We start from the raw sequence: 25970 nt of genomic DNA on the forward strand, positions 1-25970 counted from the left end.
TAGGCGCGCAGTCCGGAACCGTGCGACTGCTACGGTAGCAGGTTCGAATCCTGCCTCGGGCATGGATGTGTGTGATGTCCTTAGGTTAGTTAGGTCTAAGTAGTTCTAAATTCTAGGGGACTGATGACCACAGCTGTTAAGTCCCATAGTGCTCAGAGCCATTTGAACCATTTTTGAACGCAACACACAGACAATAGTCACTTGCCAGACACAGCAGTGCAACAACGTACACACGAAAGAAAATGGGACGGACTCACCTACAATAATAAAACTGTTCACAAAAGAGGCAACGTTTTAAATAAACAGAAACTTCAAATAGGATACAGGACGGACAACAAATGCAACACGGAAAACGCTCAGACACAGGAAATACCCACAGGTAAATTCAACAGATCAGGCTTATATGAAGTTACATACAACTACCTCGTCACATAGTATAAATAGCGCAACGTGCAGGAACTCTAAAACAATATGTTCAAAACACTTCAGAACTCCACACTCCCACAGCACATTTGATAATCACCTGTCAACTCAACCATAATTCAGCCAAAATAGAAGCAAGAATAATGATGTGTTTCCAATAGCCGCATACCTGTATGAAAATACTTGATTTGCGACTACCGGTTTCGCATCAGTATAGACGCATCTTCAGATTTAGCTATCAAAAAACACGTCAGTGTGTGAGATTTTTGAAATGGTAGAATTACAGAACCATAGTGTTGACGTTCAACAAGAAACAATGACGAGTATTCACAACGGTTATATTTCCATAAAGTTGATGGACAATTACGGAGTCCCGGCTTTTGGAAAGTTATCCACGTTATAAGTCAAATCACAGCGATGGATGTTTATAATAATACTGAGTACACCCAAAAGATGCTTGTAAAAGTTTACAAAGCATTACTGCAGAATGAGCCACGCCTAGGAAAAGCGGTGCAAAACTAATAATAATGAATGGAACCTCACTGTGAACAGGGATAAAATCCCTAAAAATTACTTATCACTGAATGGATCATAAACATTGAACAGAAGAAAACGTCCACATACAGAAGGCACTAGGAGAAGGAAAAATTCTAAATTACTACACTTCACAACGCAATAATACACTGTTCAACATATTAAAAGAACTTAACTGAACAAAATTCAAATTTTGTGTCAAACCCACTTGAGAACAAGTGAATGCTAACTGGGACTGGACACACAACAGCAACATTTACATTGTGTTTTGGCAAAGTTGAAAAGCGTTATTTAGAAACGAAGTTGTGTAAAATATGTGTAGCGCTTGTGTGTACTTCTCAACAATTCTTGGGAACGCAGAATTTGCAAAAGCTAAACATAACTAACCACAATTATAGAAGTGAAATGTCTTCACGAGATAAAATTATAATTAAATATAAAGTGATATCTCGTCAATCAGTTTCACATCATTTAGCTGTAGATGACAAGCTGCTAGCACCAGTTAATGTTCAGAGGGTATTCCGTAACACTATAAAATAACATTAAGATGACAACAGCAAATAAAACTACTTTTAGTCTTGATATTCATCGATTATCACTTAAATCATGTTTACATTTTACAGTTTTGAATAAAGAAAACCCACTGACGATGGTATAAAGCCACTGAAACATGTTTGTGCCTATATGATAAAAAACAGTGTATTTCAGAACAGGCGGACCTTATATCGAGTAACTGATCCCCTCCTTCAGTCAGGTTGTGCCATAAATTTCTTTTTTCCTCAATTCCATTCATTATTTCCTGTTTGTTATTCGATCTACCGATCTTATCTTCAGCATTCTTCAGTAACACCACATTTGAAAAAAAATCTATTCTCTTATCGTCTGAACTGTTTATCATCCACGTTTGATTTCCGTACAAGGTTACACTCCAGAAATATCTTCACGAAAGATTTCCTAACACTTAAATGCACTTCTTCCCATTGCGAGTCCATATTTTACATCCTATTTCGGCCATAGTCAGTTATTTTTGCTGTCTATACGGCAAAACTCATCAACTACTTTTAGTGTGTCATTTCCTAATTTAATTCACGCAGCATCACCTGATTTAATTCCACTACATTACATTAATTCTGCTGATTTTCGTCTTACAATATTTTTTCAAGGCACTAACCAATCCGTTCCAATGCTCTTTTAAGTGCTTTGCTGTAGCTGGCAGAATTACAAAGTTATCGGTAAACCGCAAAGTTTTTATTTGTTCTTCGTACAATTTGATTCAATTTCGAAATTTCTACTTGGTTTCCTTCACAGCTTGCTCTTTGTACAAACTAAATAACACCGTGGATACGCTACAATCGCCTTTCACTCCCCTCTCAACTACTGCTCCCCTTTAATGTCTTTCGATTCGTATCACCACAGTGTGGCGTCTGTACAAGTTATAAATAACCTTTCGGTCATAGTATTATGTCGCTGCAACTTTCAAAACTCAAAGAGCGTTCTGTGGTCAGCATTTTCAAAAGCTTCCTGTAAATCCAGAAATGTAATGAACGTACGTTTGAATTTCCTTAATCTATCTTCTAAGATTAGTAGTGGAGCCTCGAACATGCCTACATTTCTCAGGAACCTAAACTGATTTTGACTTAGGTCGTCTTCTAACACTTTTTCCATTCTTATGTAGATAATTCGTGTTAGTATTTTGCAGCCATGGCTTATTAAACTGATAGCTCAGTAATATTCACACCTGTCAGCACCTACTTCCTATGGAATTGGAATTATCATATTCTTTTTGAAGTCTGAGGGTATTTCGCCTGTCTCAGATACACTATATGATAAAAAGTATCCAGACACGCCCAAAAAATACACTCCTGGAAATGGAAAAAAGAACACATGACACCGGTGTGTCAGACCCACCATACTTGCTCCGGACACTGCGAGAGGGCTGTACAAGCAATGATCACACGCACGGCACAGCGGACACACCAGGAACCGCGGTGTTGGCCGTCGAATGGCGCTAGCTGCGCAGCATTTGTGCACCGCCGCCGTCAGTGTCAGCCAGTTTGCCGTGGCATACGGAGCTCCATCGCAGTCTTTAACACTGGTACCATGCCGCGACAGCGTGGACGTGAACCGTATGTGCAGTTGACGGACTTTGAGCGAGGGCGTATAGTGGGCATGCGGGAGGCCGGGTGGACGTACCGCCGAATTGCTCAACACGTGGGGCGTGAGGTCTCCACAGTACATCGATGTTGTCGCCAGTGGTCGGCGGAAGGTGCACGTGCCCGTCGACCTGGAACCGCACCGCAGCGACGCACGGATGCACGCCAAGACCGTAGGATCCTACGCAGTGCCGTAGGGGACCGCACCGCCACTTCCCAGCAAATTAGGCACACTGTTGCTCCTGGGGTATCGGCGAGGACCATTCGCAACCGTCTCCATGAAGCTGGGCTACAGTCCCGCACACCGTTAGGCCGTCTTCCGCTCACGCCCCAACATCGTGCAGCCCGCCTCCAGTGGTGTCGCGACAGGCGTGAATGGAGGGACGAATGGAGACGTGTCGTCTTCAGCGATGAGAGTCGCTTCTGCCTTGGTGCCAATGATGGTCGTATGCGTGTTTGGCGCCGTGCAGGTGAGCGCCACAATCAGGACTGCATACGACCAAGGCACACAGGGCCAACACCCTGCATCACGGTGTGGGGAGCGATCTCCTACACTGGTCATACACCACTGGTGATCGTCGAGGGGACACTGAATAGTGCACGTCCGCATGAATCCCGTGCCACCCAACGTGCTCTAGAAGGTGTAAGTCAACTACCCTGGCCAGCAAGATCTCCGGATCTGTCCCCCATTGAGCATGTTTGGGACTGGATGAAGCGTCGTCTCACGCGGTCTGCACGTCCAGCACGAACGCTGGTCCAACTGAGGCGCCAGGTGGAAATGGCATGGCAAACCGTTCCACAGGACTACATCCAGCATCTCTACGATCGTCTCCATGGGAGAATAGCAGCCTGCATTGCTGCGAAAGGTGGATATACACTGTACTAGTGCCGACATTGTGCATGCTCTGTTGCCTGTGTCTATGTGCCTGTGGTTCTGTCAGTGTGATCATGTGATGTATCTGACCCCAGGAATGTGTCAATAAAGTTTCCCCTTCCTGGGAAAATGAATTCACGGTGTTCTTATTTCAATTTCCAGGAGTGTATTTTTATATTAGGTGTACTGTGCTGCCACCTACTGCCAGGTATTCCATATCAGTGACCTCAGTAGTCATTACACAGCGTGAGAGAGCAGAGAGAGAGCCGTGGTCAGGTGATTGGGTGTCACTTGTGTCATACGTCTGTTTGCGAGATTTCCACGCTCCTAAACATCCCTAGGTCCATTGTTTCCGATGTGATAGTTAAGTGGAAACGTGAAGGGACTTTTACAGCACAAAATCCTACAGGCCGACCTCGTCTATTGACTGACAGAGGCTGCCGACAGCTGAAAAGGGTCGTAATGTGTAATAGGCAGACATTTATCCAGACCATCACACAGTCATTACAGACTGCATCAGACTCCACTGCAAGTACAATGACACTTAGGTGGAAGGTGAGAAAACTTCGATTTCATGGTCGAGCGGCTGCTCATAAGCCACACATCACGCCTGTAAACGCTAAACGACGCCTCGCTTTGTCTAAGGAGCGTAAACATGGAACGGCTGAACAGTGTAAAAACGTTGTGTGGAGCGACGAATCACGGTACACAACGTGGCGATCCGATGGCAGGGTAGGGGTATGGCGGATGTCAGTGAACGTCATCTGCCAGCGTGTGTAGTGCTAACAGTAAAATCCGGAGGCGGTGGTTTCATGGTGTGATCGTGTTTTTCATGGCGGGGACTTGCACACCCTGTTGTTTTGCCGTGCTCTATCACAGTACAGGCCTACAGTACAAGCGCCTTCTTGCTTCCCACTGTTGAAGAGCAATTCGGGGATGGCGACTGCATCTTCCAGCACGATCGAGTACCTTTTCATAATGCTTGGCCTGTGGTGGAGTGGTTACAGGAAAATAACATCCCTTTTTGACTTCCCTGCACAAAGTGCTGACCTGAATCCTATAGAACATCTTTGGACTGTTTTGGAAAGCCGACTTCATGCCAGGCCTCACTGACCGACATCGATACCTCTCCTCAGTTCTGTACTCCTTGAAGAATGGGCTGCCATTCCCAAAGAAACCTTCCAGCACCTTATGGAACGTTTGCCTGCGAGAGTGGACGCTATCAACAAGTCTAAGGGTGGGCCAACACCACATTGAATTCCAGCATTACTGATGGGGGGTGCTACGAACTTGCAAGTCATTTTCAGCCATATGTTCGGATTCTTTTGATCATATAGTGTATCTTTCACAGTATCTGGAGTAATACCGTCATGATTGGCTCTCCGAGGGATATCAATAATTGTGAGAAAATTGTTTGCACTTAGCTCTTTCAGATTCTGTCAGATTCCTGTTGCAGTATCACACCTCCCGTCTCATATTCACCAGTTTCATCTTCTCTTCCTGTAACATCGTCCTCTAGTTTGTTTCCCTTATATAAATCCCCTGTATGTGATTTCTGCCCTTCAGCCTCCCCTTTTTTCCTTAGTAATGACTGCCATCTGATTTATTGATATTGTTATGTCAGTATAATTTACACTGAGGTGGGATACCACGGTTTAGTGGAGCAACTCGATGTGGGATGGACTCAATAAGTCACTGGAATTCCATAGCATAAATACTGAGCCATTACGCCTCTATAGCCATCTATAACTATGAAAGTGTTGCAGGTGCAGTATTTTATGCACGAATTGAATGGATCTCTCGATTATGTCCCATAAATGTTCGATCGGATCCGTGTCGGGCGATCTGGGTGGCCAAATTATTTGCTCGAGTTGCCCAGAATATTCCTCAAACCAGTCGCAAACACCTGTGGCCCGGTGACATGGCAAATTGTCGTACATAAAAATTCCCTCGTTGTTTGCCTGAAAATGGTCTCCAAGTAGCCGAACATAACCATTCTGTCACTGACCGGTTTAGCTGGACCAGAGGACCCAGATCATTCTATGTAAACACATCCCACACCATTATGGAGCCACCACCAGCTTGTACAGTGACTTGTTGACAACTTTTGTACACGGCTTCGTGAGGTCTGAGCCACACTCGAACCCTGCCACCAGCTCTTACCAGCTAATGTCGGGACTCATCTTACCAGGCTACAGTTTTGCAGTCGTCTATGTTCCAACGGAAATGGTGAGCAGCCCAGGAAAGACGCTTCAGGCGACCTCGTGCTGCCATGTCCCACATTGATTTCTATGGTTACTTCACGCAGTTTTGCTTGTCTGTTAGTACTGACAATCCTAAGCAAACGCCACTGCTCTCGGTCTTAAGTGAAGGCCGTCAGCTACCGCGTTGTCCATGGTGAGAGGTAATGCCTGAAATGTTGTATTCTTGGCACGTTTCTAGCATTTGTAGACTTAGAGAAAGCTTTTGACAATGTTGACTGGAATACTCTCTTTCAAATTCTGAAGGTGGCAGGTGTAAAATACGGGGAGCGAAAGGCTATTTACAATTTGTACAGAAACCAGATGGCAGTTATAAGAGTCGAGGGACATGAAAGGGAAGCAGTAGTTGGGAAGGGAGTGAGACAGGGTTGTAGCCTCTCTCTGATGTTTTCAATCTGTATATTGAGCAAGCAGTGAAGGAAACAAAAGAAAAACTCGGAGTAGGTATTAAAATCCATGGAGAAGAAATAAAAACTTTGAGGTTCGCCGATGACATTGTAATTCTGTCAGAGACAGCAAAGGACTTGGAAGAGCAGTTGAATGGAATGGATAGTGTCTTGAAAGGAGGATATGAGATGAACATCAACAAAAGCAAAACGAGGATAATGGAATGTAGTCGAATTAAGTCAGGTGATGCTGAGGGAATTAGATTAGGAAATGAGTAGTAAAGGAGTAGTAAAGGAGTTTTTCTATTTGGGGAGCAAAGTAACTGATGATGGTCGAAGTAGAGAGGATATAAAATGTAGACTGGCAATGGCAAGGAAAGCGTTTCTGAACAAGAGAAATTTGCTAACATCGAGTATAGATTTAAGTGTCAGGAAGTCGTTTCTGCAGTATTTGTATGGAGTGTAGCCATGTATGGAAGTGAAACGTGGACGACAAATAGTTTGGACAAAAAGAGAATAGAAGCTTTCGAAATGTGGTGCTACAGAAGAATTCTGAAGATTGGATGGGTAGATCACATAACTAATGAGGAAGTATTGAATAGGATTGGGGAGAAGAAAAGTTTGTGGCGCAACTTGACAAGAAGAAGGGACCGGTTGGTTGGACATGTTCTGAGGCATCAAGGGATCACCAGTTTAGTATTGGAGGGCAGCGTGGAGGGTGAAAATCGTAGAGGGAGACCAAGAGATGAATACACTAAACAGATTCAGAATGATGTAGGTTGTGGTAGGTACTGGGAGATGAAGAAGCTTGCACAGGATAGAGTAGCATGAAGAGCTGCATCAAACCAGTCTCAGGACTGAAGACCACAACAACAACATGGCACAATCTTGGATCTCGGAATACTGAATTCCCTAACGATTTCCGGAATGGAACGTCCCACGCTCCTAGCTCCAACTACATACCGCATTCAAAGTTAGTTAATTCCCGTCGAGAGGCCATAATCACGTCGGAAACATTTTCACGTGAATCACCTGAGTGCAAATGACAGCTCCGACAGTGCACTGCCCTTTTACACCTTGTATACGCGATAATACCGCCATCTGTAGATGTGCATATCGCTATCCCATGACTTTTATCACCTCATTGTAAATGCTCTTGCCGCAGAAAGAAGTAACTGATGCGCTTTACTTGTCGATGAGCCCTCGAATAATGAGAAGCAACAGTCCCGTGACTTGCGGAAAAGCGAGGACTACGTCACCACCACCAGCAGACTCCGGCACCGCATGGGCGATCGTGATCGTGGGAGCGGCTAAGGAGAGCGTTCTCAGGTCCGCACCAGCTCGTGGGAGCCTCCAGCCGCTAGCTGTTAGCTGCTCAGCGGAACTGTGGACAGCAGAGAACGGGAAGCCGTAAACCTAGTCTTGCCGGTAGCAGGCGCCCATTACTGCAGCAGCATCACTACCACCACCTGGTGGGGTTTCCCGCTTTCCAGCGTCCGTTTCAGTGTCAGACCAATGCAACTGACGGACGTAGAGGCAATCTCGCTATTTACATTGTTTTTCCTTCAAGAAACAGGAAAACTGAGTTTCAAAGTAAAATTTGTAGTCAGTCACGGGGAATCAGCTATACCTGTCCAGTATCTCCGGTTTCTGTTCTGAGGCTAAGACTGGATAGCATTTTCCGAAACTGCGGGCCATTTGCAACTGAAAACACATCGAAAACGCTAGTGCGACTAGACAGGATGTTTCTGCGAGGTTTTCATGTACGCTACGGAACGTAAATGATTTACTGTTCATTAGGTGAGTAGGATAAATCTCCAAGTACACACATTGTTTAAGGTAAAATCTCGCAAGTAGTTAGGCCGCGTCATGTTCCTCTTCAATTTCTTCCACACAATAGTCGTTTCGACACCTCTGCTGGGATCTTCGCATGATCTTTTGGTGTTCAAGGCTGGAAGAACATGACGCGACCTAACACCCTAGAAGATTTTACCTACAATGACAACGGCCACGAAATCCTGCACACGCACGTAGGCACACTTTTGTAGGTATCCAACGTGACGTCCGCGTCCCCCAAATTTTATGCAGAAGGCACATCGTCGCATAGACTCCTGCTGTACATGCTTCAACAATCCCCGTGTTGTTCAAGCAACGTCACCGAGCGAGGTGAAGCAGAGCTTTAACGTTGGACTTGTATTTCAGAGGACGGTGGTTGATATCCCCGTCCCACCATTCACATTTAGGTTTGCATGATCTTATAGCTCTCAAGGTTAATGCTGGGAGGGTTCCTTTAAAATCGCACTAGCTATTACCTTCACCATTATTATCCAGTCCAAGGTAATGCTCCATCCTTAACGATCACGCCGTCGTCGTGGCGTTAAACCATAACGTACCTCCCCTTTTTTTTCAGATGAAGCCATAGTCACCGATTATTCTTGGCAGGCGTTCCTCTACAGTGCGACATGTTTTTATCACACTTCTCACACGACCCCATAAGTTCATGTCTGATCAGGAGAACGAGCCGGCTGCGAAACATGACCCCTTCTGCTTATCCATCTTTCCGAGGTAGGAGTTCTGGAGCAACATGTGCAGAAAGTGCTGAGACTCCGACATCTACATGAAGAAGTACGACATCTTCCAACATCGTGCGACACACTGGACACTGGTGTCGGTATGGCAGAGAGAGAAAATACACGCCCACATTAAGCAGCCATTGGCTATACCCAGCCACAAGTTCACAGCCAATCTACTGCGCCGCAATTAGATATCTAATCAATGGTCTGCACTCGAGGTTTCCTGGATCTTGTCGACCATACGCGACAGATACGTACAAGGACAACTGTGCCACAGTAGCTCGACCTCATTTCTCTAGAAGCTCTGTCGTTTAAGCCCAGAGTAAGTGCGTTTGTTTCTGAAGTTACGACCAGGGGCGATTCGACAACATTTTTCCCTACAAGCGACTTACATTTGGGCACTTCCCCTTTTCCCTCGTACACTTGAACCTTTGTTAGTTTTCCTTACTAATTAGATACGTACTGTATACATCAACTTCGGCGTTCTAGGCACCTCCCACACTTTGGCGCCAAAAGCGGCGGTTGGTTTCGCTTGGGCCTTAAACCGACCCTGGTTACGATCCTCTTTCCCTTGATTCACGACTGAAACTTCTAGCTAATTTTACTGACAACGAGCATCATTTAGACAAATCAGGTCCACGTATCATACTAATAAGATCATTTTGCGTAGAGTTAGTAAGTTTAAAGGCGGCCGTTTCGTAACGAACGATTTTCATACGTCGCAGAGCTGCACTGCACTCGGCGGTAGTCACTTATTAGTTCACGGAGAGACAGTCGCGAGTCGCCTTTGCCAAAAACAAGGAAGAGCTGGTTTATCTTACAGCTAGGTGATAGTTTTGACTGGAGCTGAGGAATGAGAGCTCTAGGCGGCAGAGTTTGTTTCGGTTCCGTCTTGCTTTTGAAATACAAAGACACTCGTCTCGTCCTCCACCCTGGCCAGCAGACTGCAGTAAGCAGCAATTCAGACATTTGTCTTGCGTTTAACGTATACGCATTCGACCAGCGATCTTCAGTGTAATGTTGAGATTTTGGCAAGCAACGAAAATTCATTTCAGTTGCATTCATATGGTTGGGAGGCATGATAACATTCACGTCGTTCACGTTAGATAAAATCTTGTCTTTTCAGTTCCTGGATTTCACATACAGTCTACTGGGTCTTTGTTCTCATTTTCAGTTGCTTCAGAATGGTGATCTGAATCTCCATCTTTGCTATACCTCACTAATTCAAGCGACTTACATGCAGTTACTCTCACATGCAAGTTAATGGCACATGCGTGCGCACTAGTATTTATTGTTTTATAAGAGAAATAAACTGCAAAAGGGTGGGAACTTAGGGAGATGGGACCTGGATAAACTGAAAGAACCAGAGGTTGTACAGAGTTTCAGGGAGAGCATAAGGGAACAATTGACAGGAATGGGGGAAAGAAATACAGTAGAAGAAGAATGGGTAGCTTTGAGGGATGAAGTAGTGAAGGCAGCAAAGGATCAAGTAGGTAAAAAGACGAGGGCTAGTAGAAATCCTTGTGTAACAGAAGAAATATTGAATTTAAGTGATTAAGGGAAAAAATATAAAAATGCAGTATATGAAGCAGGCAAAAAGGAATACAAACGTCTCAAAAATGAGATCGACAGGAAGTGCAAAATGGCTAAGCAGGGATGGCTAAAGGACAAATGTAAAGATGTAGAGGCTTATCTCACTAGGGGTAAGATAGATACTGCCTACGGGAAAATTAAAGAGACCTTTGGAGATAAGAGAACCACTTGTATGAACATCAAGAGCTCAGATGGAAACCCAGTTCTAAGCAAAGAAGGGAAAGCAGAAAGGTGGAAGGAGTATATAGAGGGTCTATACAACGGCGATGTACTTGAGGACAATATTATGGAAATGGAAGAGGATGTAGATGAAGATGAAATGGGAGATACGATACTGCGTGAAGAGTTTGACAGAGCACTGAAAGACCTGAGTCGAAACAAGGCCCCCGGAGTAGACAACATTTCATTGGAACTACTGACGGCCTTGGGAGAGCCAGTCCTGACAAAACTCTACCATCTGGTGAGCAAGATGTATGAGACAGGCGAAATATCCTCAGACTTCAAGAAGAATATAATAATCCCAATCCCAAAGTAAAGCAGGTGTTGACAGATGTGAAAATTAGCGAACAATCAGTTTAATAAGCCACAGCTGCAAAATACTAACACGAATTCTTTACAGACGAATGGAAAAACTGGTGGAAGCCGACCTCGGCGAAGATCAGTTTGGATTCCGTAGAAATACTGGAACACGTGAGGCAATACTGACCTTACGACTTATCCTAGAAGAAAGATTAAGAAAAGGCAAACCTACGTTTCTAGCATTTGTAGACTTATAGAAAGCTTTTGACAATGTTGACTGGAATGCTCTCTTCCAAATTCTAAAGGTGGCAGGGGTAAAATACAGGGAGCGAAAGGCTATTTACAATTTGTACAGAAACCAGATGGCAGTTATAAGAGTCGAGGGACATGAAAGGGAAGCAGTTGTTGGGAAGGGAGTAAGATGTTATTCAATCTGTATATTGAGCAAGCAGTAAATGAAACAAAAGAAAAATTCGGAGTAGGTATTCAAATCCATGGAGAAGAAATAAAAATTTTAAGGTTCGCCGATGACATTGTAATTCTGTCAGAGACAGCAAAGGACTTGGAAGAGCAGTTGAATGGAACGGATAGCGTCTTGAAAGGAGGATATAAGATGAACATCAACAAAAGCAAAACGAGGATAATGGAACGTAGTTGAATTAAGTCGCGTGATGCTGAGGGAATTAGATTAGGAAATGAGACACTTAAAGTAGTAAAGGAGTTTGGCTATTTGGGGAGCAAAATAACTGATGATGGTCGAAGTAGAGAGGATATAAAATGTAGACTGGGAATGGCAAGGATAGCGTTTCTGAAGAAGGGAAATTTGTTAACATCGAGTATAGATTTAGGTGTCAGGAAGTCATTTCTGAAAGTATTTGTATGGAGTGTAGCCACGTATGGAAGTGAAACATGGACGATAAATAGTTTGGACAAGAATAGAATAGAAGCTTTCGAAATGTGGTGCTACAGAAGAATGCTGAAGATTAGATGGGTAGATCACATAACTAATGAGGAAGTATTGAATAGGATTGGGGAGAAGAGACGTTTGTGGCACAGCTTGACCAGAAGAAGGGATCGGTTGGTAGAACATGTTCTGAGGCATCAAGGGATCACCAATTTAGTATTGGAGGGCAGCGTGGAGGGTGAAAATCGTAGAGGGAGACCAAGAGATGAATACACTAAGCAGATTCAGAAGGATGTGGGTTGCAGTAGGTACTGGGAGATGAAGAAGCTTGCACAGGATAGAGTAGCATGGAGAGCTACATCAAACCAGTCTCAGGACTGAAGACCACAACAACAAAAACAAGAGATTTTCAGCAAGTCTGCATGTACGTTCATACTGATGCAGTTCTCCGAGACACGTTGTGGCTGACACGACCTAATTGCAAGTCATCGCAGTCGTCACATGAGATAGTGTTTCAGGCCCTTAGGCAATAAAGGTTAAACCGACAAAAACATTTGCTTTGCACAAATCGAAGGTACTATACTTTGAGCCCGTATAGTATGTGGTTTGCATGTTCAGCATTCAGTTGTGCTATTTTCGACTAACTTCCTCCTGTTTTCGTTGCAATTTGCATAAGCTTCCCCATCTCCAGTTGCTATTTGAAAGTCAGATCGCTTTATAAAAAAAGTGGCTCAGAGCACTATGGAACTTAACATCCGAGGTCATCAGTGGCTTAGACTTAGAACTTCTTAAACTTACCTAACCTAAGGACATCACACACATTCATGCCCGAGGCAGGATTCGAACCTGCGACCGTAGCAGTCGAGCGGTTCCGGACTAAAGCGCCTAGAATCGCTCGGCCACAACGCCCGCCTATCGCTTTATCACTGGATCAAATTCACCGCCTGGGGGAGTATTTCAAGGGTAACCTGTGTTCGTAATCTTATACGAACACTAGTGTCTAGTTTCAAAACGAAAGGCAACTTACAACTTTTATGGTGTTAGGATTTGACGTTTATCACATTCACAGTAGAAAAGTTCAATTACATAAACTAAATCATGACTTGACGATTTGAAGCTCAAAACAACAACCGGAATGAAAAATTAACTCTATATGCAGATGAGCATCTTAACCAATAAAAGTTGTCGGTATGTTTATGGAATGTCTTCTTCGAATTAGTATATACTGACTCCTACTAAAATATTTACTGTTCCTCCTAAACTCGTGTATGTCTAACGTGGCACTCTCTCGATAGTAATTTCTCAGGTGTACATAATTGAACCAAAAGTAAGCATAGAAATCGAGAATATTTGCAATATTTTTTGGTGTTGCTCGTGTTCCGATTTAACAGAGGACCATAAGTCCTTAATCTGGTCAGGCAAAATAAACAATAAACAGTTCAGCTACACCACCCATCTACACCGCCCAGATAAAGAAAACTTGCAATACTGGCTAAAAGTTTCCTCGACACAACAAAATGAGGACCCAGTCTCTCAGCAGGAGAAATTTTCTTGAAGATGACAACAAATGCGCTCGGACATACGTGATCATTATTTTTTACGATATAAAGTTTTACGTCCTTGATAATGAAATGTTAATATACAAGCCGACAAAACAGTGAAGGGGAAGAGAAAACGAAATGAAACATCAAAGATTGACACATCATGTGATGCCAATTTAGTGATTATAAAATCGAGTCAGATTTAGGAACAACCTCGCAGTATGAGCTCACTGATCGGTATGATGTCACACGCTGTGTGGCGTGAGTGCATGCAATGATTCGGTTTAGAAGGGTGTCATAAAGCAACGGCGTCCTCTCCTGAGGGAAGCTCGCGCGCAAATGTACTTGTTCCGTGATATCCTGGATGCTGGAAAGGAAAGGAGCTGACGTCCGAACTAAACTGCTACATGTTCTATTGGCGACAGATCTGGGGATATTGTTGGACACATAAGTCCCTCTGCATCACGGAGATACATCATAGAGACACGCGCTATGTGTGGACGAGCATTTTCCTGTTGAAAAATGGCACCGTGATACTGCCACCTGAGAGTTAACACATGAGGCCTTTGACGGTTGTGATTCACCATTGTGCCGTCAAGAGTCCTCTCAGTCACCAACTGTAACCTGCAGTCATACCCTATGGCTCTCCACACCATTACACCAGGAATAACACCGCTGTGCTTCTGCAAAACACTAGTACGAGTAGAATGGTGTGACTTATCCGGTTGCTCCCATACTCACTGACGATGGTCATCCATAGTAGTGCAGAACCGCCGTTCATCGTGAGCCCAATGCAACGCCATTGATCAGCAGTCCATGCTTCCTAGTCACAGCACCACTCCAAACCCAGCCGTTCGTGATGTGGTGCTAAAGGCAGCCTCCATGTGGAACGGTAATTCCCTAGTCCGGCTGCTGCTATTTACCGACCAATGGTGCGGTATCACACAGAATGATCTGATGGTTCAATTACTTGTCCTCGGATGGCAGGTGCATATGTGGAGGAGTTACGATGTGCTTGATGTGTAGTAAGGTGATCCTCCCTTGTGGGTCTGAGATTTGGTTGGACGGAACCTCGACGAAGAGTACGCCTCTCCTCACGGTTCCACGCAGTGCAATAGAGGGTAACAAATCTGGACATTGCACCATTCGACCAGCCAGTCAAATGCATACCCACAATGAGCTCTTTCAAACTCCGTCAGGTACTCACACGAATACCCCACATTTCCGTGTCGCTCACAGTCATCACTCACTTCACAAAAGAAGACGAAGTAAATATTCCAGAATTCGAATCGAGAACAGCTGCCAACATGAGTAACGTACAGGTAAATACCCTCGGAGTAGTGAAGCAACTTGAATCACTTAATAAAAGCAAGTATTCTGGTCCTGACTGTATACCAGTTAGGTACATTTAGGAGTATGCTGATGCATTAGCTCCATACTTAACAATCATATACAGGGATTCGCTCGACGAAAGATCCGTACCCAAAGACTGGAAAGTCGCACGGGTCATACCAATATTCGAGACAGGTAGTAGGAGTAATCCACTAAATTACAGGCCTGTATCGTTAACGTCGATATGCAGCAGGATTCTGGAACATAAATTGTGTTCGAACATTATGAATTACCTCAAAGAAAACGGTCTAATGACACACAGTCAACATGGGTTTAAAAACCATCGTTCCTGTGAAACACAACTATCTCTTTATTCACATGAAGTGTTGAGTGCTATTGACAAGGTACTTCAGATCGATTCCGTATTTCTGGATTTCCGGAAGGCTTTTGACACTGTACCACACAAGCGACTCGTAGTGAAATTGCGTGCTTATGAAATATGGTCTCAGTTATGTGACTGGATTTGTGATTTCCTGTCAGAAGATCACAGTTCGTAGTAATTGACGGAAAGTCATCGAGTAAAACAGAAGTGACATCTGCCGTTCCCCAAGGTAGTGCTATAGGCCCTTTGCTGTTCCTTATCTATATAAACGATTTGGGAAACAATCTGAGCAGCTGTCGTTTATCAGCTAATAAAGTCATCAGAAGATCAAAACAAACTGCAAAACGATTTAGAAAAGATATCTGATTGGTGCGAAAAGTGGCAGATGACCCTAAATAACGAAAAGTGTGAGGTCATCAAGATGAGTGCTTAAAGGAACTCGTTAAACTTCGGTTACACGATAAATCAGTCTAATCTATAAGCCGTATATTCAACTACATACCTAGGTATTACAATTACGAACAAATTAAATTAGAAGGAACACATAGAAAATGTTGTGGGGAAGGCTAACCGAAGACTACGTTTTATTGGCAGGACACTTAGAAAATGTAACAGACCTACTAAGAAGATTGCCTACACTACGCTTGTCCGTCCTCTTTTAGAATACTGCTGCGCGGTGTGGGATCCTTACCAGATAGGATTGACGGAGTACATCGAAAAAGTTCGAAGAATGGCAGCACGTTTTGTATCATCGCGAAATATGGGAGAGTGTCAAAGAGATGATACAGGATTTGGGCTGGACATCATTAAAAGAAAGGCGTTTTTCGTTGCGACGGAATCTTCTCACGAAATTCCAATCACCAACTTGCTCCTCCAAATGTGAAAATATTTTGTTGACACCGACTTACATAGGGACGAACGATCAGCACGATAAAATGAGGGAAATCAGAGCTCGTACTGAAAGATATAGGCGTTCATTCCTTCCGCGCGCTGTACGAGATTGGAATAATAGAGAATTGCGTAGGTTGTTAGATGAACCCTCTGCCAGGGACTTAAATGTGATTTGCAGAGTATCCATGTAGATGTAGAACATCTGACGCTATTCAGGCCTCCTATATTCGCTACCAGGCCTCGCAGCAACACTTAGTACGAAAAACACTATCGCGCTCTGGTGGATGTTATACCCGTCGCAGACAGTTTACATACGCTCCGACACTGTGTAGCTATATGAACCTACATTGTCATCCGTCTGTCTGTTCCGGGTGTTTCATTCTTTTCTGTCAGGGACTGTACTTTTAGAAGGACATTATTGAGAGCACTCAACAGGCAAGAAACATAAAATTTCCTCAAATAAAAAACTTGCGCAATGAGGACAGCAGTTAGCTACATGAGCCTTTATTGGGAGGTATGCCGATAGTCGCTCATCCTACATAGCGACTGCATATGGAGAAGTGACGAACAATTTTGGGAAAGGCACACCGACTGCATATGGAGAAAGGCGTAAAATGGCACTGATACACCGCTAGATGCGGTACTTGTAACTTGTGGAGCACACATGTAGATGCGGATGCAGATGCGGAACTCACCGGTAGTGACGAGGCCGTTCCTCCTGTTGTTCCCCGGTGGTGGGGGCAAGTCCACCGGCGGCGGCACTGGCCTGGTCAGCGGGGGCGGCGGGGGTGGCGACCGGCGGAAGCCGCTGGGGCCGCCGCCCATCCGTCGCCTCAGCTCCTGAGCCTGTGGCGCTCCTCCCACCTGTAAAGTCAACGTTTCAGTATCCTACGATGCCGGTATGCATTTGGAAGCAGAGATTGCAGCGGTATCCGAGTCAGCGCCCTCGCATCACGCCCACACGGGGTGCCAGATGGACCCACTCTCCAGCAAACAGACGTTGGCCACCTACCGCCAGCTTTAGGATACCATTCAGCTCAACAAGCTGGCACTCTGCTGTCTCTATCCCGCATCTCGTGGTGGTGCGGTAGCGTTCTCGCTTCCCACGCCCGGGTTCCCGGGTTCGATTCCCGGCGGGGTCAGGTATTTTCTCTGCCTCGTGATGGCTGGGTGTTGTGTGCTGTCCTTAGGTTAGTTAGGTTAAAGTAGTTCTAAGTTCTAGGGGACTGATGACCATAGATGTTAAGTCCCATAGTGCTCAGAGCCATTTGAACCATTTTGCTGTCTCTACATAAAGTCTTCGATGTCGCACCCATTCCCGTTCGATTAAGGGCAGGGCCTTTGTTGCTAGGTGTTTTGCCGCTTTAGGCGAGAACTGAAAAATGACGCCACCTCTTTTTTTTACTACCATCGTCCCCCCCTCCACCACCAAAATCCAACGGCACAACAATGAAAATCTCCTATTATACTTTTAGTCATTAAACTAAGGAGGCTAGACGTCGTCATTTTCTGGGGACAGTCCTCCATTTTCATGCTTTGTTCTCAGTTCCTTTACAATTGATTGAGGATAACAGATTTCCTCAATTTCTTATTCTCTGTCCTTAATTTTCATACTTTTTCCTCAATCCCTTTAATACTGATTGAGAATAGCAAATGTCCTCAATTTTTTATACTTCGTTCTCAGTTGTAGAAATTTCCAAAAATAATTGCAGTAAGAAGAATGTGCTGAAACTTTTAAACTAGAGCTCAATTGAATATACAATGAAACGCCGAAGAAACTGGTTACAGGCATGCGCATTCAAATACAGAGAAGTGTAAACTGGCAGAATACCGTGTTGCGGTCGGCAACGCCTATATAAGACAAGAAGTGTCTGGCGCAGTTGTTAGAACGGTTATTGCTGCTACAATAGCAGGTTATCAAGATGTGAGTTTGAACGTGGTGTTTATAATGCAGTCATCAAGGTACACGAGGGGACCTTCGACTCCGAAAGCCCATAGCGATGATGTTTCGTTGAACGACTCGCACCCTGACAATTGTTGATGGCCCAGCTGACCGCACTGACTAAGTATTTTGTACATTCCGGCCTTGTGCAATAACAAGTATTTCTTCACCGATCCCAGAAGTCTGCAGTTTTAGATGGCGGGCGTAAAATACAAAAGTGCAGCCAAATTTAGCATCAATATCTTATACAGTTTTATTGCCAAAATACGGACTAATAAAGGTCTGGAACTACCTTTTACTGAGAATGGATTTTCCCTTAAGTTTAAAAATTACGCTATATACTAATGGCATGCCGGAGCATCAAACTAGTTCATCTGGATAATCGTCGGGTTATTTCGTTTCTGTTTTAATGGAAATAATTTTAGAATGAGGAATAAATCTCATCTTTTTCAGCCCGACTTCCTTGCGATTGAATAAATAAATGATGCCTTGTTTGTATTTCCTGTTGAGTGTTCTACAACTTTCATTAGCCGCCAGGGTGGCGCAGTGGCTAAGCAGCTGGATCTGATTATTCGTTTTAGATGTGTCCGGGTTAGAATGCTGGTGAAGCATGGATGTTGTGTTTGTCTAAAGACACTGGCTCTTCCTATTCCTTGGAGTCAGTGTCCCTCAATTATGGACGAGTGACTGCTTATAACTCATTGAGTTGCTCACATGGTCGTTAAATCCCAAGTAAAAAGAGAAAAAAGCCAAGTACATTTTTCTTTCATTAAACTATTTCTTCAAGAAAGTTACTGGACTTAGAATATTTGTTCTTCACTACAGTAAATTTTTGGCTGCATATTTTCTTTTCTTCTTCAGAATCACAATGAAATTTCAGTACAATGTCAAAATGTACCTTTCTTTTTGTGTGCTGCCTCGTATGAGAAATGTTTAAAATTTGTCAGGAGTAATACTGTGAATGATAGTACTTTATTCTTGTTTTATACTTATTTCACATCAAAAGTATCACTCAGCTTCATCATACTTTTACTATACAAACATGTTACAGTTCAAAAGTTCTTTGCTAACAGAAGGCAAACCAGCGCACGTGCCCCGTTCCAGCGCTCGACAAAGATGAATCAAGGTCATATTTGTTTCCGTTTCGAGTTCAGTAGCGGCTGCTTTAGTTTTGAGGTAGGTAGAGACTTCAGTCGAAGTAAGTAAAGACTTATTAAGCAACTGATCCGTAAGCTTTTGAAAACGGTTGGGTGTTTTGATTTTTCCTCTTCTTTTCATTTTTCCCCGCTCAATTTTTTCGCTGTTTGATTTGAAATTAATTTGTTCCGACCTTTTCCGCCCCTCAAATTTTGCCACCCTAAGCAAATGGTTCAAATGGCTATGAGCACTATGAGACTTAACATCTGAGGTCATCAGTCCCCTAGAACTTAGAACTACTTAAACCTAACTAACCTAAGGAGATCACACACATCCATACCCGAGGCAGGATTCGAACCTGCGACCGTAGCAGCAGTGTGGTTCCGGATGAAGCGCCTAGAACCGCTCGTCCACAGCGCCCGGCGGTTATGTAGTCAGTAAGCAAGTAGAGCTTCCCTGAGACCATTGTATTTTGTACTTAACGGCTTTCGTTAATAATTAACAATAAATATTACTCATTTGGCGACATTAGCCAGCGTTGGTATCCTCTCTACCGTCAGCTTGTGACTGACTGCCTGTCGCTAAACTGCGCACAGTGCCCACCTCTACACGGTGAGCGAATAAACTGATATTTCTAAAGAGCCGTTCTCCTCGTATTCTTTAATAACACTTTATTTGTTGCGAGCTTTGCTGTCTGCTAATAAAGTAATGAAAACGTGTTGAGTTGTATACCGGAGATGTCACTCAATATACGAGCCAGTACTTTAACTCATACGTCCGGCCGAACTTTTTCTGTTCTTCTAGTATATAATGACAGTCCTCAATACTGCGAGAAGAAATAAAAATTAAAAAAAGGTAACGCAGTTCCAGAGAGATATGGAAAGTAATAGTAGAAGATGAACTGGCCATATAAGATGTTCAAGGTTTAGTTATGAAACATATCGCACAGAGAGTAACATAGCAACCAATAGTGAAACGTGATAGTGAGCAGTTTAAGGAATACAGAAAAAATGGGTAATCACATAGTAAGTACGGGAGAGATCAATAATGAACTTGAGTTCGACGTCCCGGAAATATGAATATGGCAATGTAAAGGGACGCGATTCAGCAGTCGTTTGGTCGAATAAACAAACCTGTATCAAAGAACCAGAAAAGCTCACCGAACTCAGTAATAGCGTGAGTTTTAGTTGATCTTGGTTCCACTTTCTTCGAACTTAGCGTGGATGAAGACCGAGCAGAAGGTATTGGAGAAAGCCCGGACGCACTTCGAGGTGCAAACCTACCGTCTGTTTAGCGCCCGCATTGTGGCCATTCGCATCTTGCCAGTAGCCGGATGCTTTACGGACACTGTTGTATGCACACAGAAAGCCGCTTTCTAAGCAAGACCCCACGCTGGGACCCGAACACTCACATCTTTTACTCTTCTCACGAGGAACAACACATCCCAAACGTGTTGTTCAAAGCTAAATTTCCAGTGAAAAACTTACCAGGGGCCAATACAGCATACACGTCTGTAAGAAAACAGGCGAATTTTGTTGCCATTTTTTAGGGTTCCGTAACCCAACCGGTTAAAAAAGGAATCTTTATAGGATCACATTGCTTTTCGCCCGTCTGTCTGCACGACTGTTCAAAACCCTTTTTCTCAGGAGCAGGTAGAGTACCAAGTTGAAATTTATGTTACACACTGAGATATATGGTTTCTTGGCGATGTAAAGAAGTGAAGCTACTAAGTCAATGCAATCAAAAGCTATGGTCATTTATGTAAAATATTTTGATACTCGCAAACAATTCAGAAAATTTCTCCAGTTTAAATACCTTGGATCACGTTTCAACAGTAAGAATATCATAACAATTGATATAAATGAAAGAACAGCCTCAGGATCAAAATGTCTGTACTCACTAAGCAACCCCTCAAAAGTAAACCTTTGTCAATCATCACAAATATGAAGATATGCAACACTATCATCTGCCCTATAGTACTGTATGGCTCAGAAAGTTGGACGCTTACAAAGAGTGAAAGAGAAGAACTGAATGTTTTCGAAAGAAAAGTAATGAGAAAAATCTGGGGACAAGTGTTGGAGAATGGTGTATGGAGAATTCAAAAGAACAATGAAATTTATCAGTTAATGAAACAAACCCACTATCATCTAGAAATTAAAAAGTAGGAGACTGCAGTGGGCTGGACATGTGGATAGAATGGAAAACAACAGAATCTCCAAGAAAGCATTTGAAGGAACTCTCCAGGCAAGGTGAAAAGTTGACATAGAGAAGGACATCGCAGCATTAGGAATTTCCTCGGGGTGGAGAGAGGCTGCGAGAGATAGAAGGCGGCGGAAGCAGATCGTTGATGCAGCACGTGTGCTATAGGGCCTGTGATCTCTGAGAAGAAAGAAAGAAAGAAACTCAGACAACAAAACCTACGGTGTACTTACCACCCGTTGACACAGAATCACTAAATTTGCCAAGAAGCAAGGTTTTACAGTACAACCAACGGAAGGAAGCCCAAAAATCTCTGATTTGTAAACGTATCACATGAAATAAATTTTGTCATTTGTTATGAGACTGACTGTCTGTTCATCCGTCTGTTAAGAGCCCTTTTTCTCAGGAACGAGTTGACGTATCAAGATGAAATTTTTCTCATATACTAAGGACTATGGTCCTTTGGCGGTATAATAAAAGTTACATTGTAAGTCAATACAGTCAAAAGATACAGCCATTTATATCACACACTTCGATACTCGCAAACACTAATTAAAACATATAGTCTGCTTTCCCTTGAAGTTTCACTGTACAAGTGAAAGATCAAAATCAGGAAATTGTTAATTTATAATTATACCACGCGAAAAATATTTATTCTGTTATTTGTTAACAAATTTAAATTTAAAAATTAAAACATTCTCGAAACTGTTGGAATCCTCAAGACAGACCTCTTGCTAGTATCAATGTCGATAACCGGGAAAAATCGTCGAGATCCTCGATTCCTGGAATGGATGAACAGTCTACATACATAAGTAAGTTTATGTGAAACCATCAGTGCACGAGTCTTATTCGGACCTCGCCAGTTTGTTTCTGTCTTTCCTTCTTGCTCGTGGTCTAACTTCGTCAGTGTCATTTTCCTGCCAGAGATGATTACCAATTCATAATATTTTTCTATAACTTTTTTTACATATTCATCAGTTTCTCGACTGTTTTAACAGCGTACTCTCCACCAACACTGGTTCTTCATAGTAGTCTTCTCATCTCCGGATTCTTGCCGCACCCCACGGCCATAATAATTTCTTTTCCATATTCTAGTCTTGCTCATGTTTTCTCTTTACAGCTCCCTCCACCCCAAGTCAATTACTGCTGCTCGCCACAGCACATGATTCACTAACTTGCCTGTACTTCTGCTGAAGGCTTTCCATTAATTCGTTTTCCTCTTTTTAGTCCCTTCACATTTCACGGTTTAACGGTCCACTCAATTTTCTTTTGTGGCTGAACATTCAACTAATTCCAATTTGTACTGCTATTTTGTTAAATCGGTTAATTCCGTACAGGGCTGAGCACCAGGTGTACACAATTATGAATTTCACTGTTGGCGCTATGCCAGGATATAAAATTTGGTTGAAGACAGTTTTCTTCTCTTCAGCTAATCTGTTACTAAAATCTCTCTTGGATTCTGCAGAGCAGAAGTCACCGGTCGTATCACATTTCCTTCTTTTTTTTTTTTTCTATCTGCCATGTCATCCCCCGATCTTCTGCTCTCCATCACATTTGTCCACAAGTTATACGTAAAATCTGACAATACTTACAACTAGAATTCAAGGAGGAACTCGTTTTCGGAAATGGGTAGTCTGGGAGCTGTGAATTTTGAGAATGATCGCGTCAGTGTGTCTTCGGATTATGCCTGACACCGTAATCGGTTATGTAACCCATTATCCATCACTTTGGGTAGATTTACAGACTTCGCCTAACAGCATTACTGCCCATACAGCGCTTTGTCCCATAGTTCTTTGTTCTTGTCATAATTGGATAACTGTATACCTGTGCAGTGACGTTGGTGACAGTATAACGACATATACTGGGTGTATCAAAAAGGACTTTAAAACTTTTAAAATCCGTACAAAGTTATTAATACGACTTACAGACTTCGTTTTGGTGTCATCTATAAGAGAAATAAATCAAGTTTCGACTCAAGTGGTACGCTAGAACAGAACCGCGCAGCCGCAAGCGCTAGCGACAGTTGCAGTAAACATAGCTGCCATCTAGTGGTCTCTGCTTGTTTTAGTTTGAAGAGTCGAAGTCTGTAACAATTGTGAAATGTAATTTTCGTACAGAGTCTGATAAATATTACACAGTACGCCTACTATATACGAGTGTTGTTTTATTGAAAGTGGATGTTCGGTAAGGCATCCGATTCAAGTTTTGACTATGTTGCAGATGACATGCCGCACTTTAATTATACACTGTTTAGCAACATCAATGTGACCACCTGTTAAAAGCCTGAATAACCACCTTTTGCAACGCGTACCGCTGCGATCCGTGCAGGAAAAGAGTCTGTGAAGTTCTGGAAGGTAGCGACAGGGATATGGACCCATGCTGACTGCAGTGCCGTGGCCAACTCCGTTAGATTTCTCGGTTGAGGATTTATGGTGTGAATTTCGATTTGGTTATATCCGTGGCGTTCGGTGACCGGTGGAGTACCGTAAACTCATGCTGGTGCTCTTCCAACCGCGCACGTACCCTGCGAGCTGAGTGACACGTTACACTATCTTGCTTGAAGATGCCATTGTGCCGAGGAAAAACGAACTGCGGATATGGTCCCCAAGGATAGATGCACACTTGTGTTGATCCACTGTGTCTTTCATGACGATATCACCCAGGGAATGCCTTAGACCTTAACCTTTTCGATGAATGTTGCAGGGTGTGTGATTTCAGACGTTCCACGCCGTAAACACCAACGGCCCTGTCCAGTGAAGCATAAAACATGATTCATCTGAAAAGTCCATCTGTCACCACTCAGTGAACGTCCGATTGCAGTATTAGTGTACAAATTGGAGCCATGATCGCCGATCATGGCTGCAGTCATGGTCGGTGCATGAACCAGGCACCAGCCGCGGAGGCCCACGCAAAGCAATATACAATGAACGGTAGTTGAGAAGACGCTGTTGGTAGCATCTTCGTTCATCTGGACGATCTTATGCTCAACACTTGCCGTCTACTCGCCGATACATATCTCCGCAGCCGCCGTTTACCCCAGTCGTCTACGTCCAGTGGCCTCGGCGCTGGTTTTCAACACCGCCATTTTGCCATGCATGATATACACTACTGGCCATTAAAATTGCTACACCCAGAAGAAATGCAGATGATAAACAGGTATTCATTGGACAAATACGTTATACCACAACTGACATGTGATTACATTTTCACGCAATTTAGGTGCATAGATCCTGAGAAACCAGTACCCAGAAAAACCAAATCTGGCCATAATAACGGCCTTGATATGCTTGGGCATTCAGTCATGCGGAGCTTGGATGGCGTGTACAGGTACAACTGCCCATGTAGCTTCAACAAGATACCACAGTTCATCAAGAGTAGTGACTGGCGTATTGTGACGAGCCAGTTGCTCGGCCACCATTGACCAGACGTTTTCAATTGGTGAGAGATCTAGAGAATGTGCTGGCCAGGGCAGCAGTCGACCATTTTCTGTATCCAGAAAGGCTCGTACAGCACCTGCAACATGCGGTCGTGCAATATCCTGCTGAAATGTAGGGTTTCGCAGGGATCGAATAAAGGGTAGAACCACGGATGGTAACAAATCTGAAATGTAACGTCCACTGTTCAAAGTGCCGTCAATGCGAACAAGAGGTGACCGAGACGTGTAACCAATGGCACTCCATACCATCACGCCGGGTGATACGCCAGTATGGCGATGACGAATACACGCTTCCAATGTGCGTACACCGCGATGTCCCCAAACACGGATGCAACCATCATGATGCTGTAAACAGAACCTGGATTCATCCGAAGAAATGACGTTTTGCCACTCACTCGTGCACCCAGGTTCGTCGTTGACTACACCATCGCAGGCGCTCCTGTCTGTGATGCAGCATCAAGGGTAACCGCAGCAGTCATGTTCTCCGAGCTGTTAGTCCATGCTGCTGCAAACGTCGTCGAACTGTTCGTGCAGATGCTTGTAGTCTTGCAAACGTCCCCATCTGTTGACTCAGGGATCGAGACTTTACTGCATGATCCGTTATAGCCATGCGGACAACATGCCTGTCATCTCGACTGCCAGTGATACGAGGCCGTTTGGATCCAGCACGGCGTTCCGTATTACCGTCATAAACCCACCGATTCCATATTCTGCGAATCGTCATTGGATCTCGCCCAACGCGAGCAGCAATGTCGCGATACGATAAACCGCAGTCGCGATAGGCTACAATACGACCTTTATCAAAGCCGGAAACGTGATGGTACGCATTTCTGCTCCTTACACGAGGCATCACAAAAACGTTTCACCAGGCAACGCCGGTCAACTGCTGT

At 43.8% G+C, this 25970-nt stretch overlaps 1 protein-coding gene across 1 annotated transcript in view; it reads right to left on the minus strand.

Annotated features, from left to right (window-relative positions):
• The window catches only part of LOC126419629 (uncharacterized), a 182520-nt gene that overhangs the window by 68921 nt on the left and 87629 nt on the right, over nucleotides 1-25970 (minus strand). The window contains exon 6 of the mRNA XM_050086817.1: nucleotides 17011-17132. Within this exon, the coding sequence (XP_049942774.1) occupies nucleotides 17011-17132 (122 nt within the window). The remainder of the gene's footprint in view (nucleotides 1-17010; nucleotides 17133-25970) is intronic.

The sequence above is a fragment of the Schistocerca serialis genome, chromosome 9 (assembly GCF_023864345.2).
Source record: "Schistocerca serialis cubense isolate TAMUIC-IGC-003099 chromosome 9, iqSchSeri2.2, whole genome shotgun sequence".
NCBI classification, from domain to species: Eukaryota; Metazoa; Arthropoda; class Insecta; order Orthoptera; family Acrididae; genus Schistocerca; species Schistocerca serialis.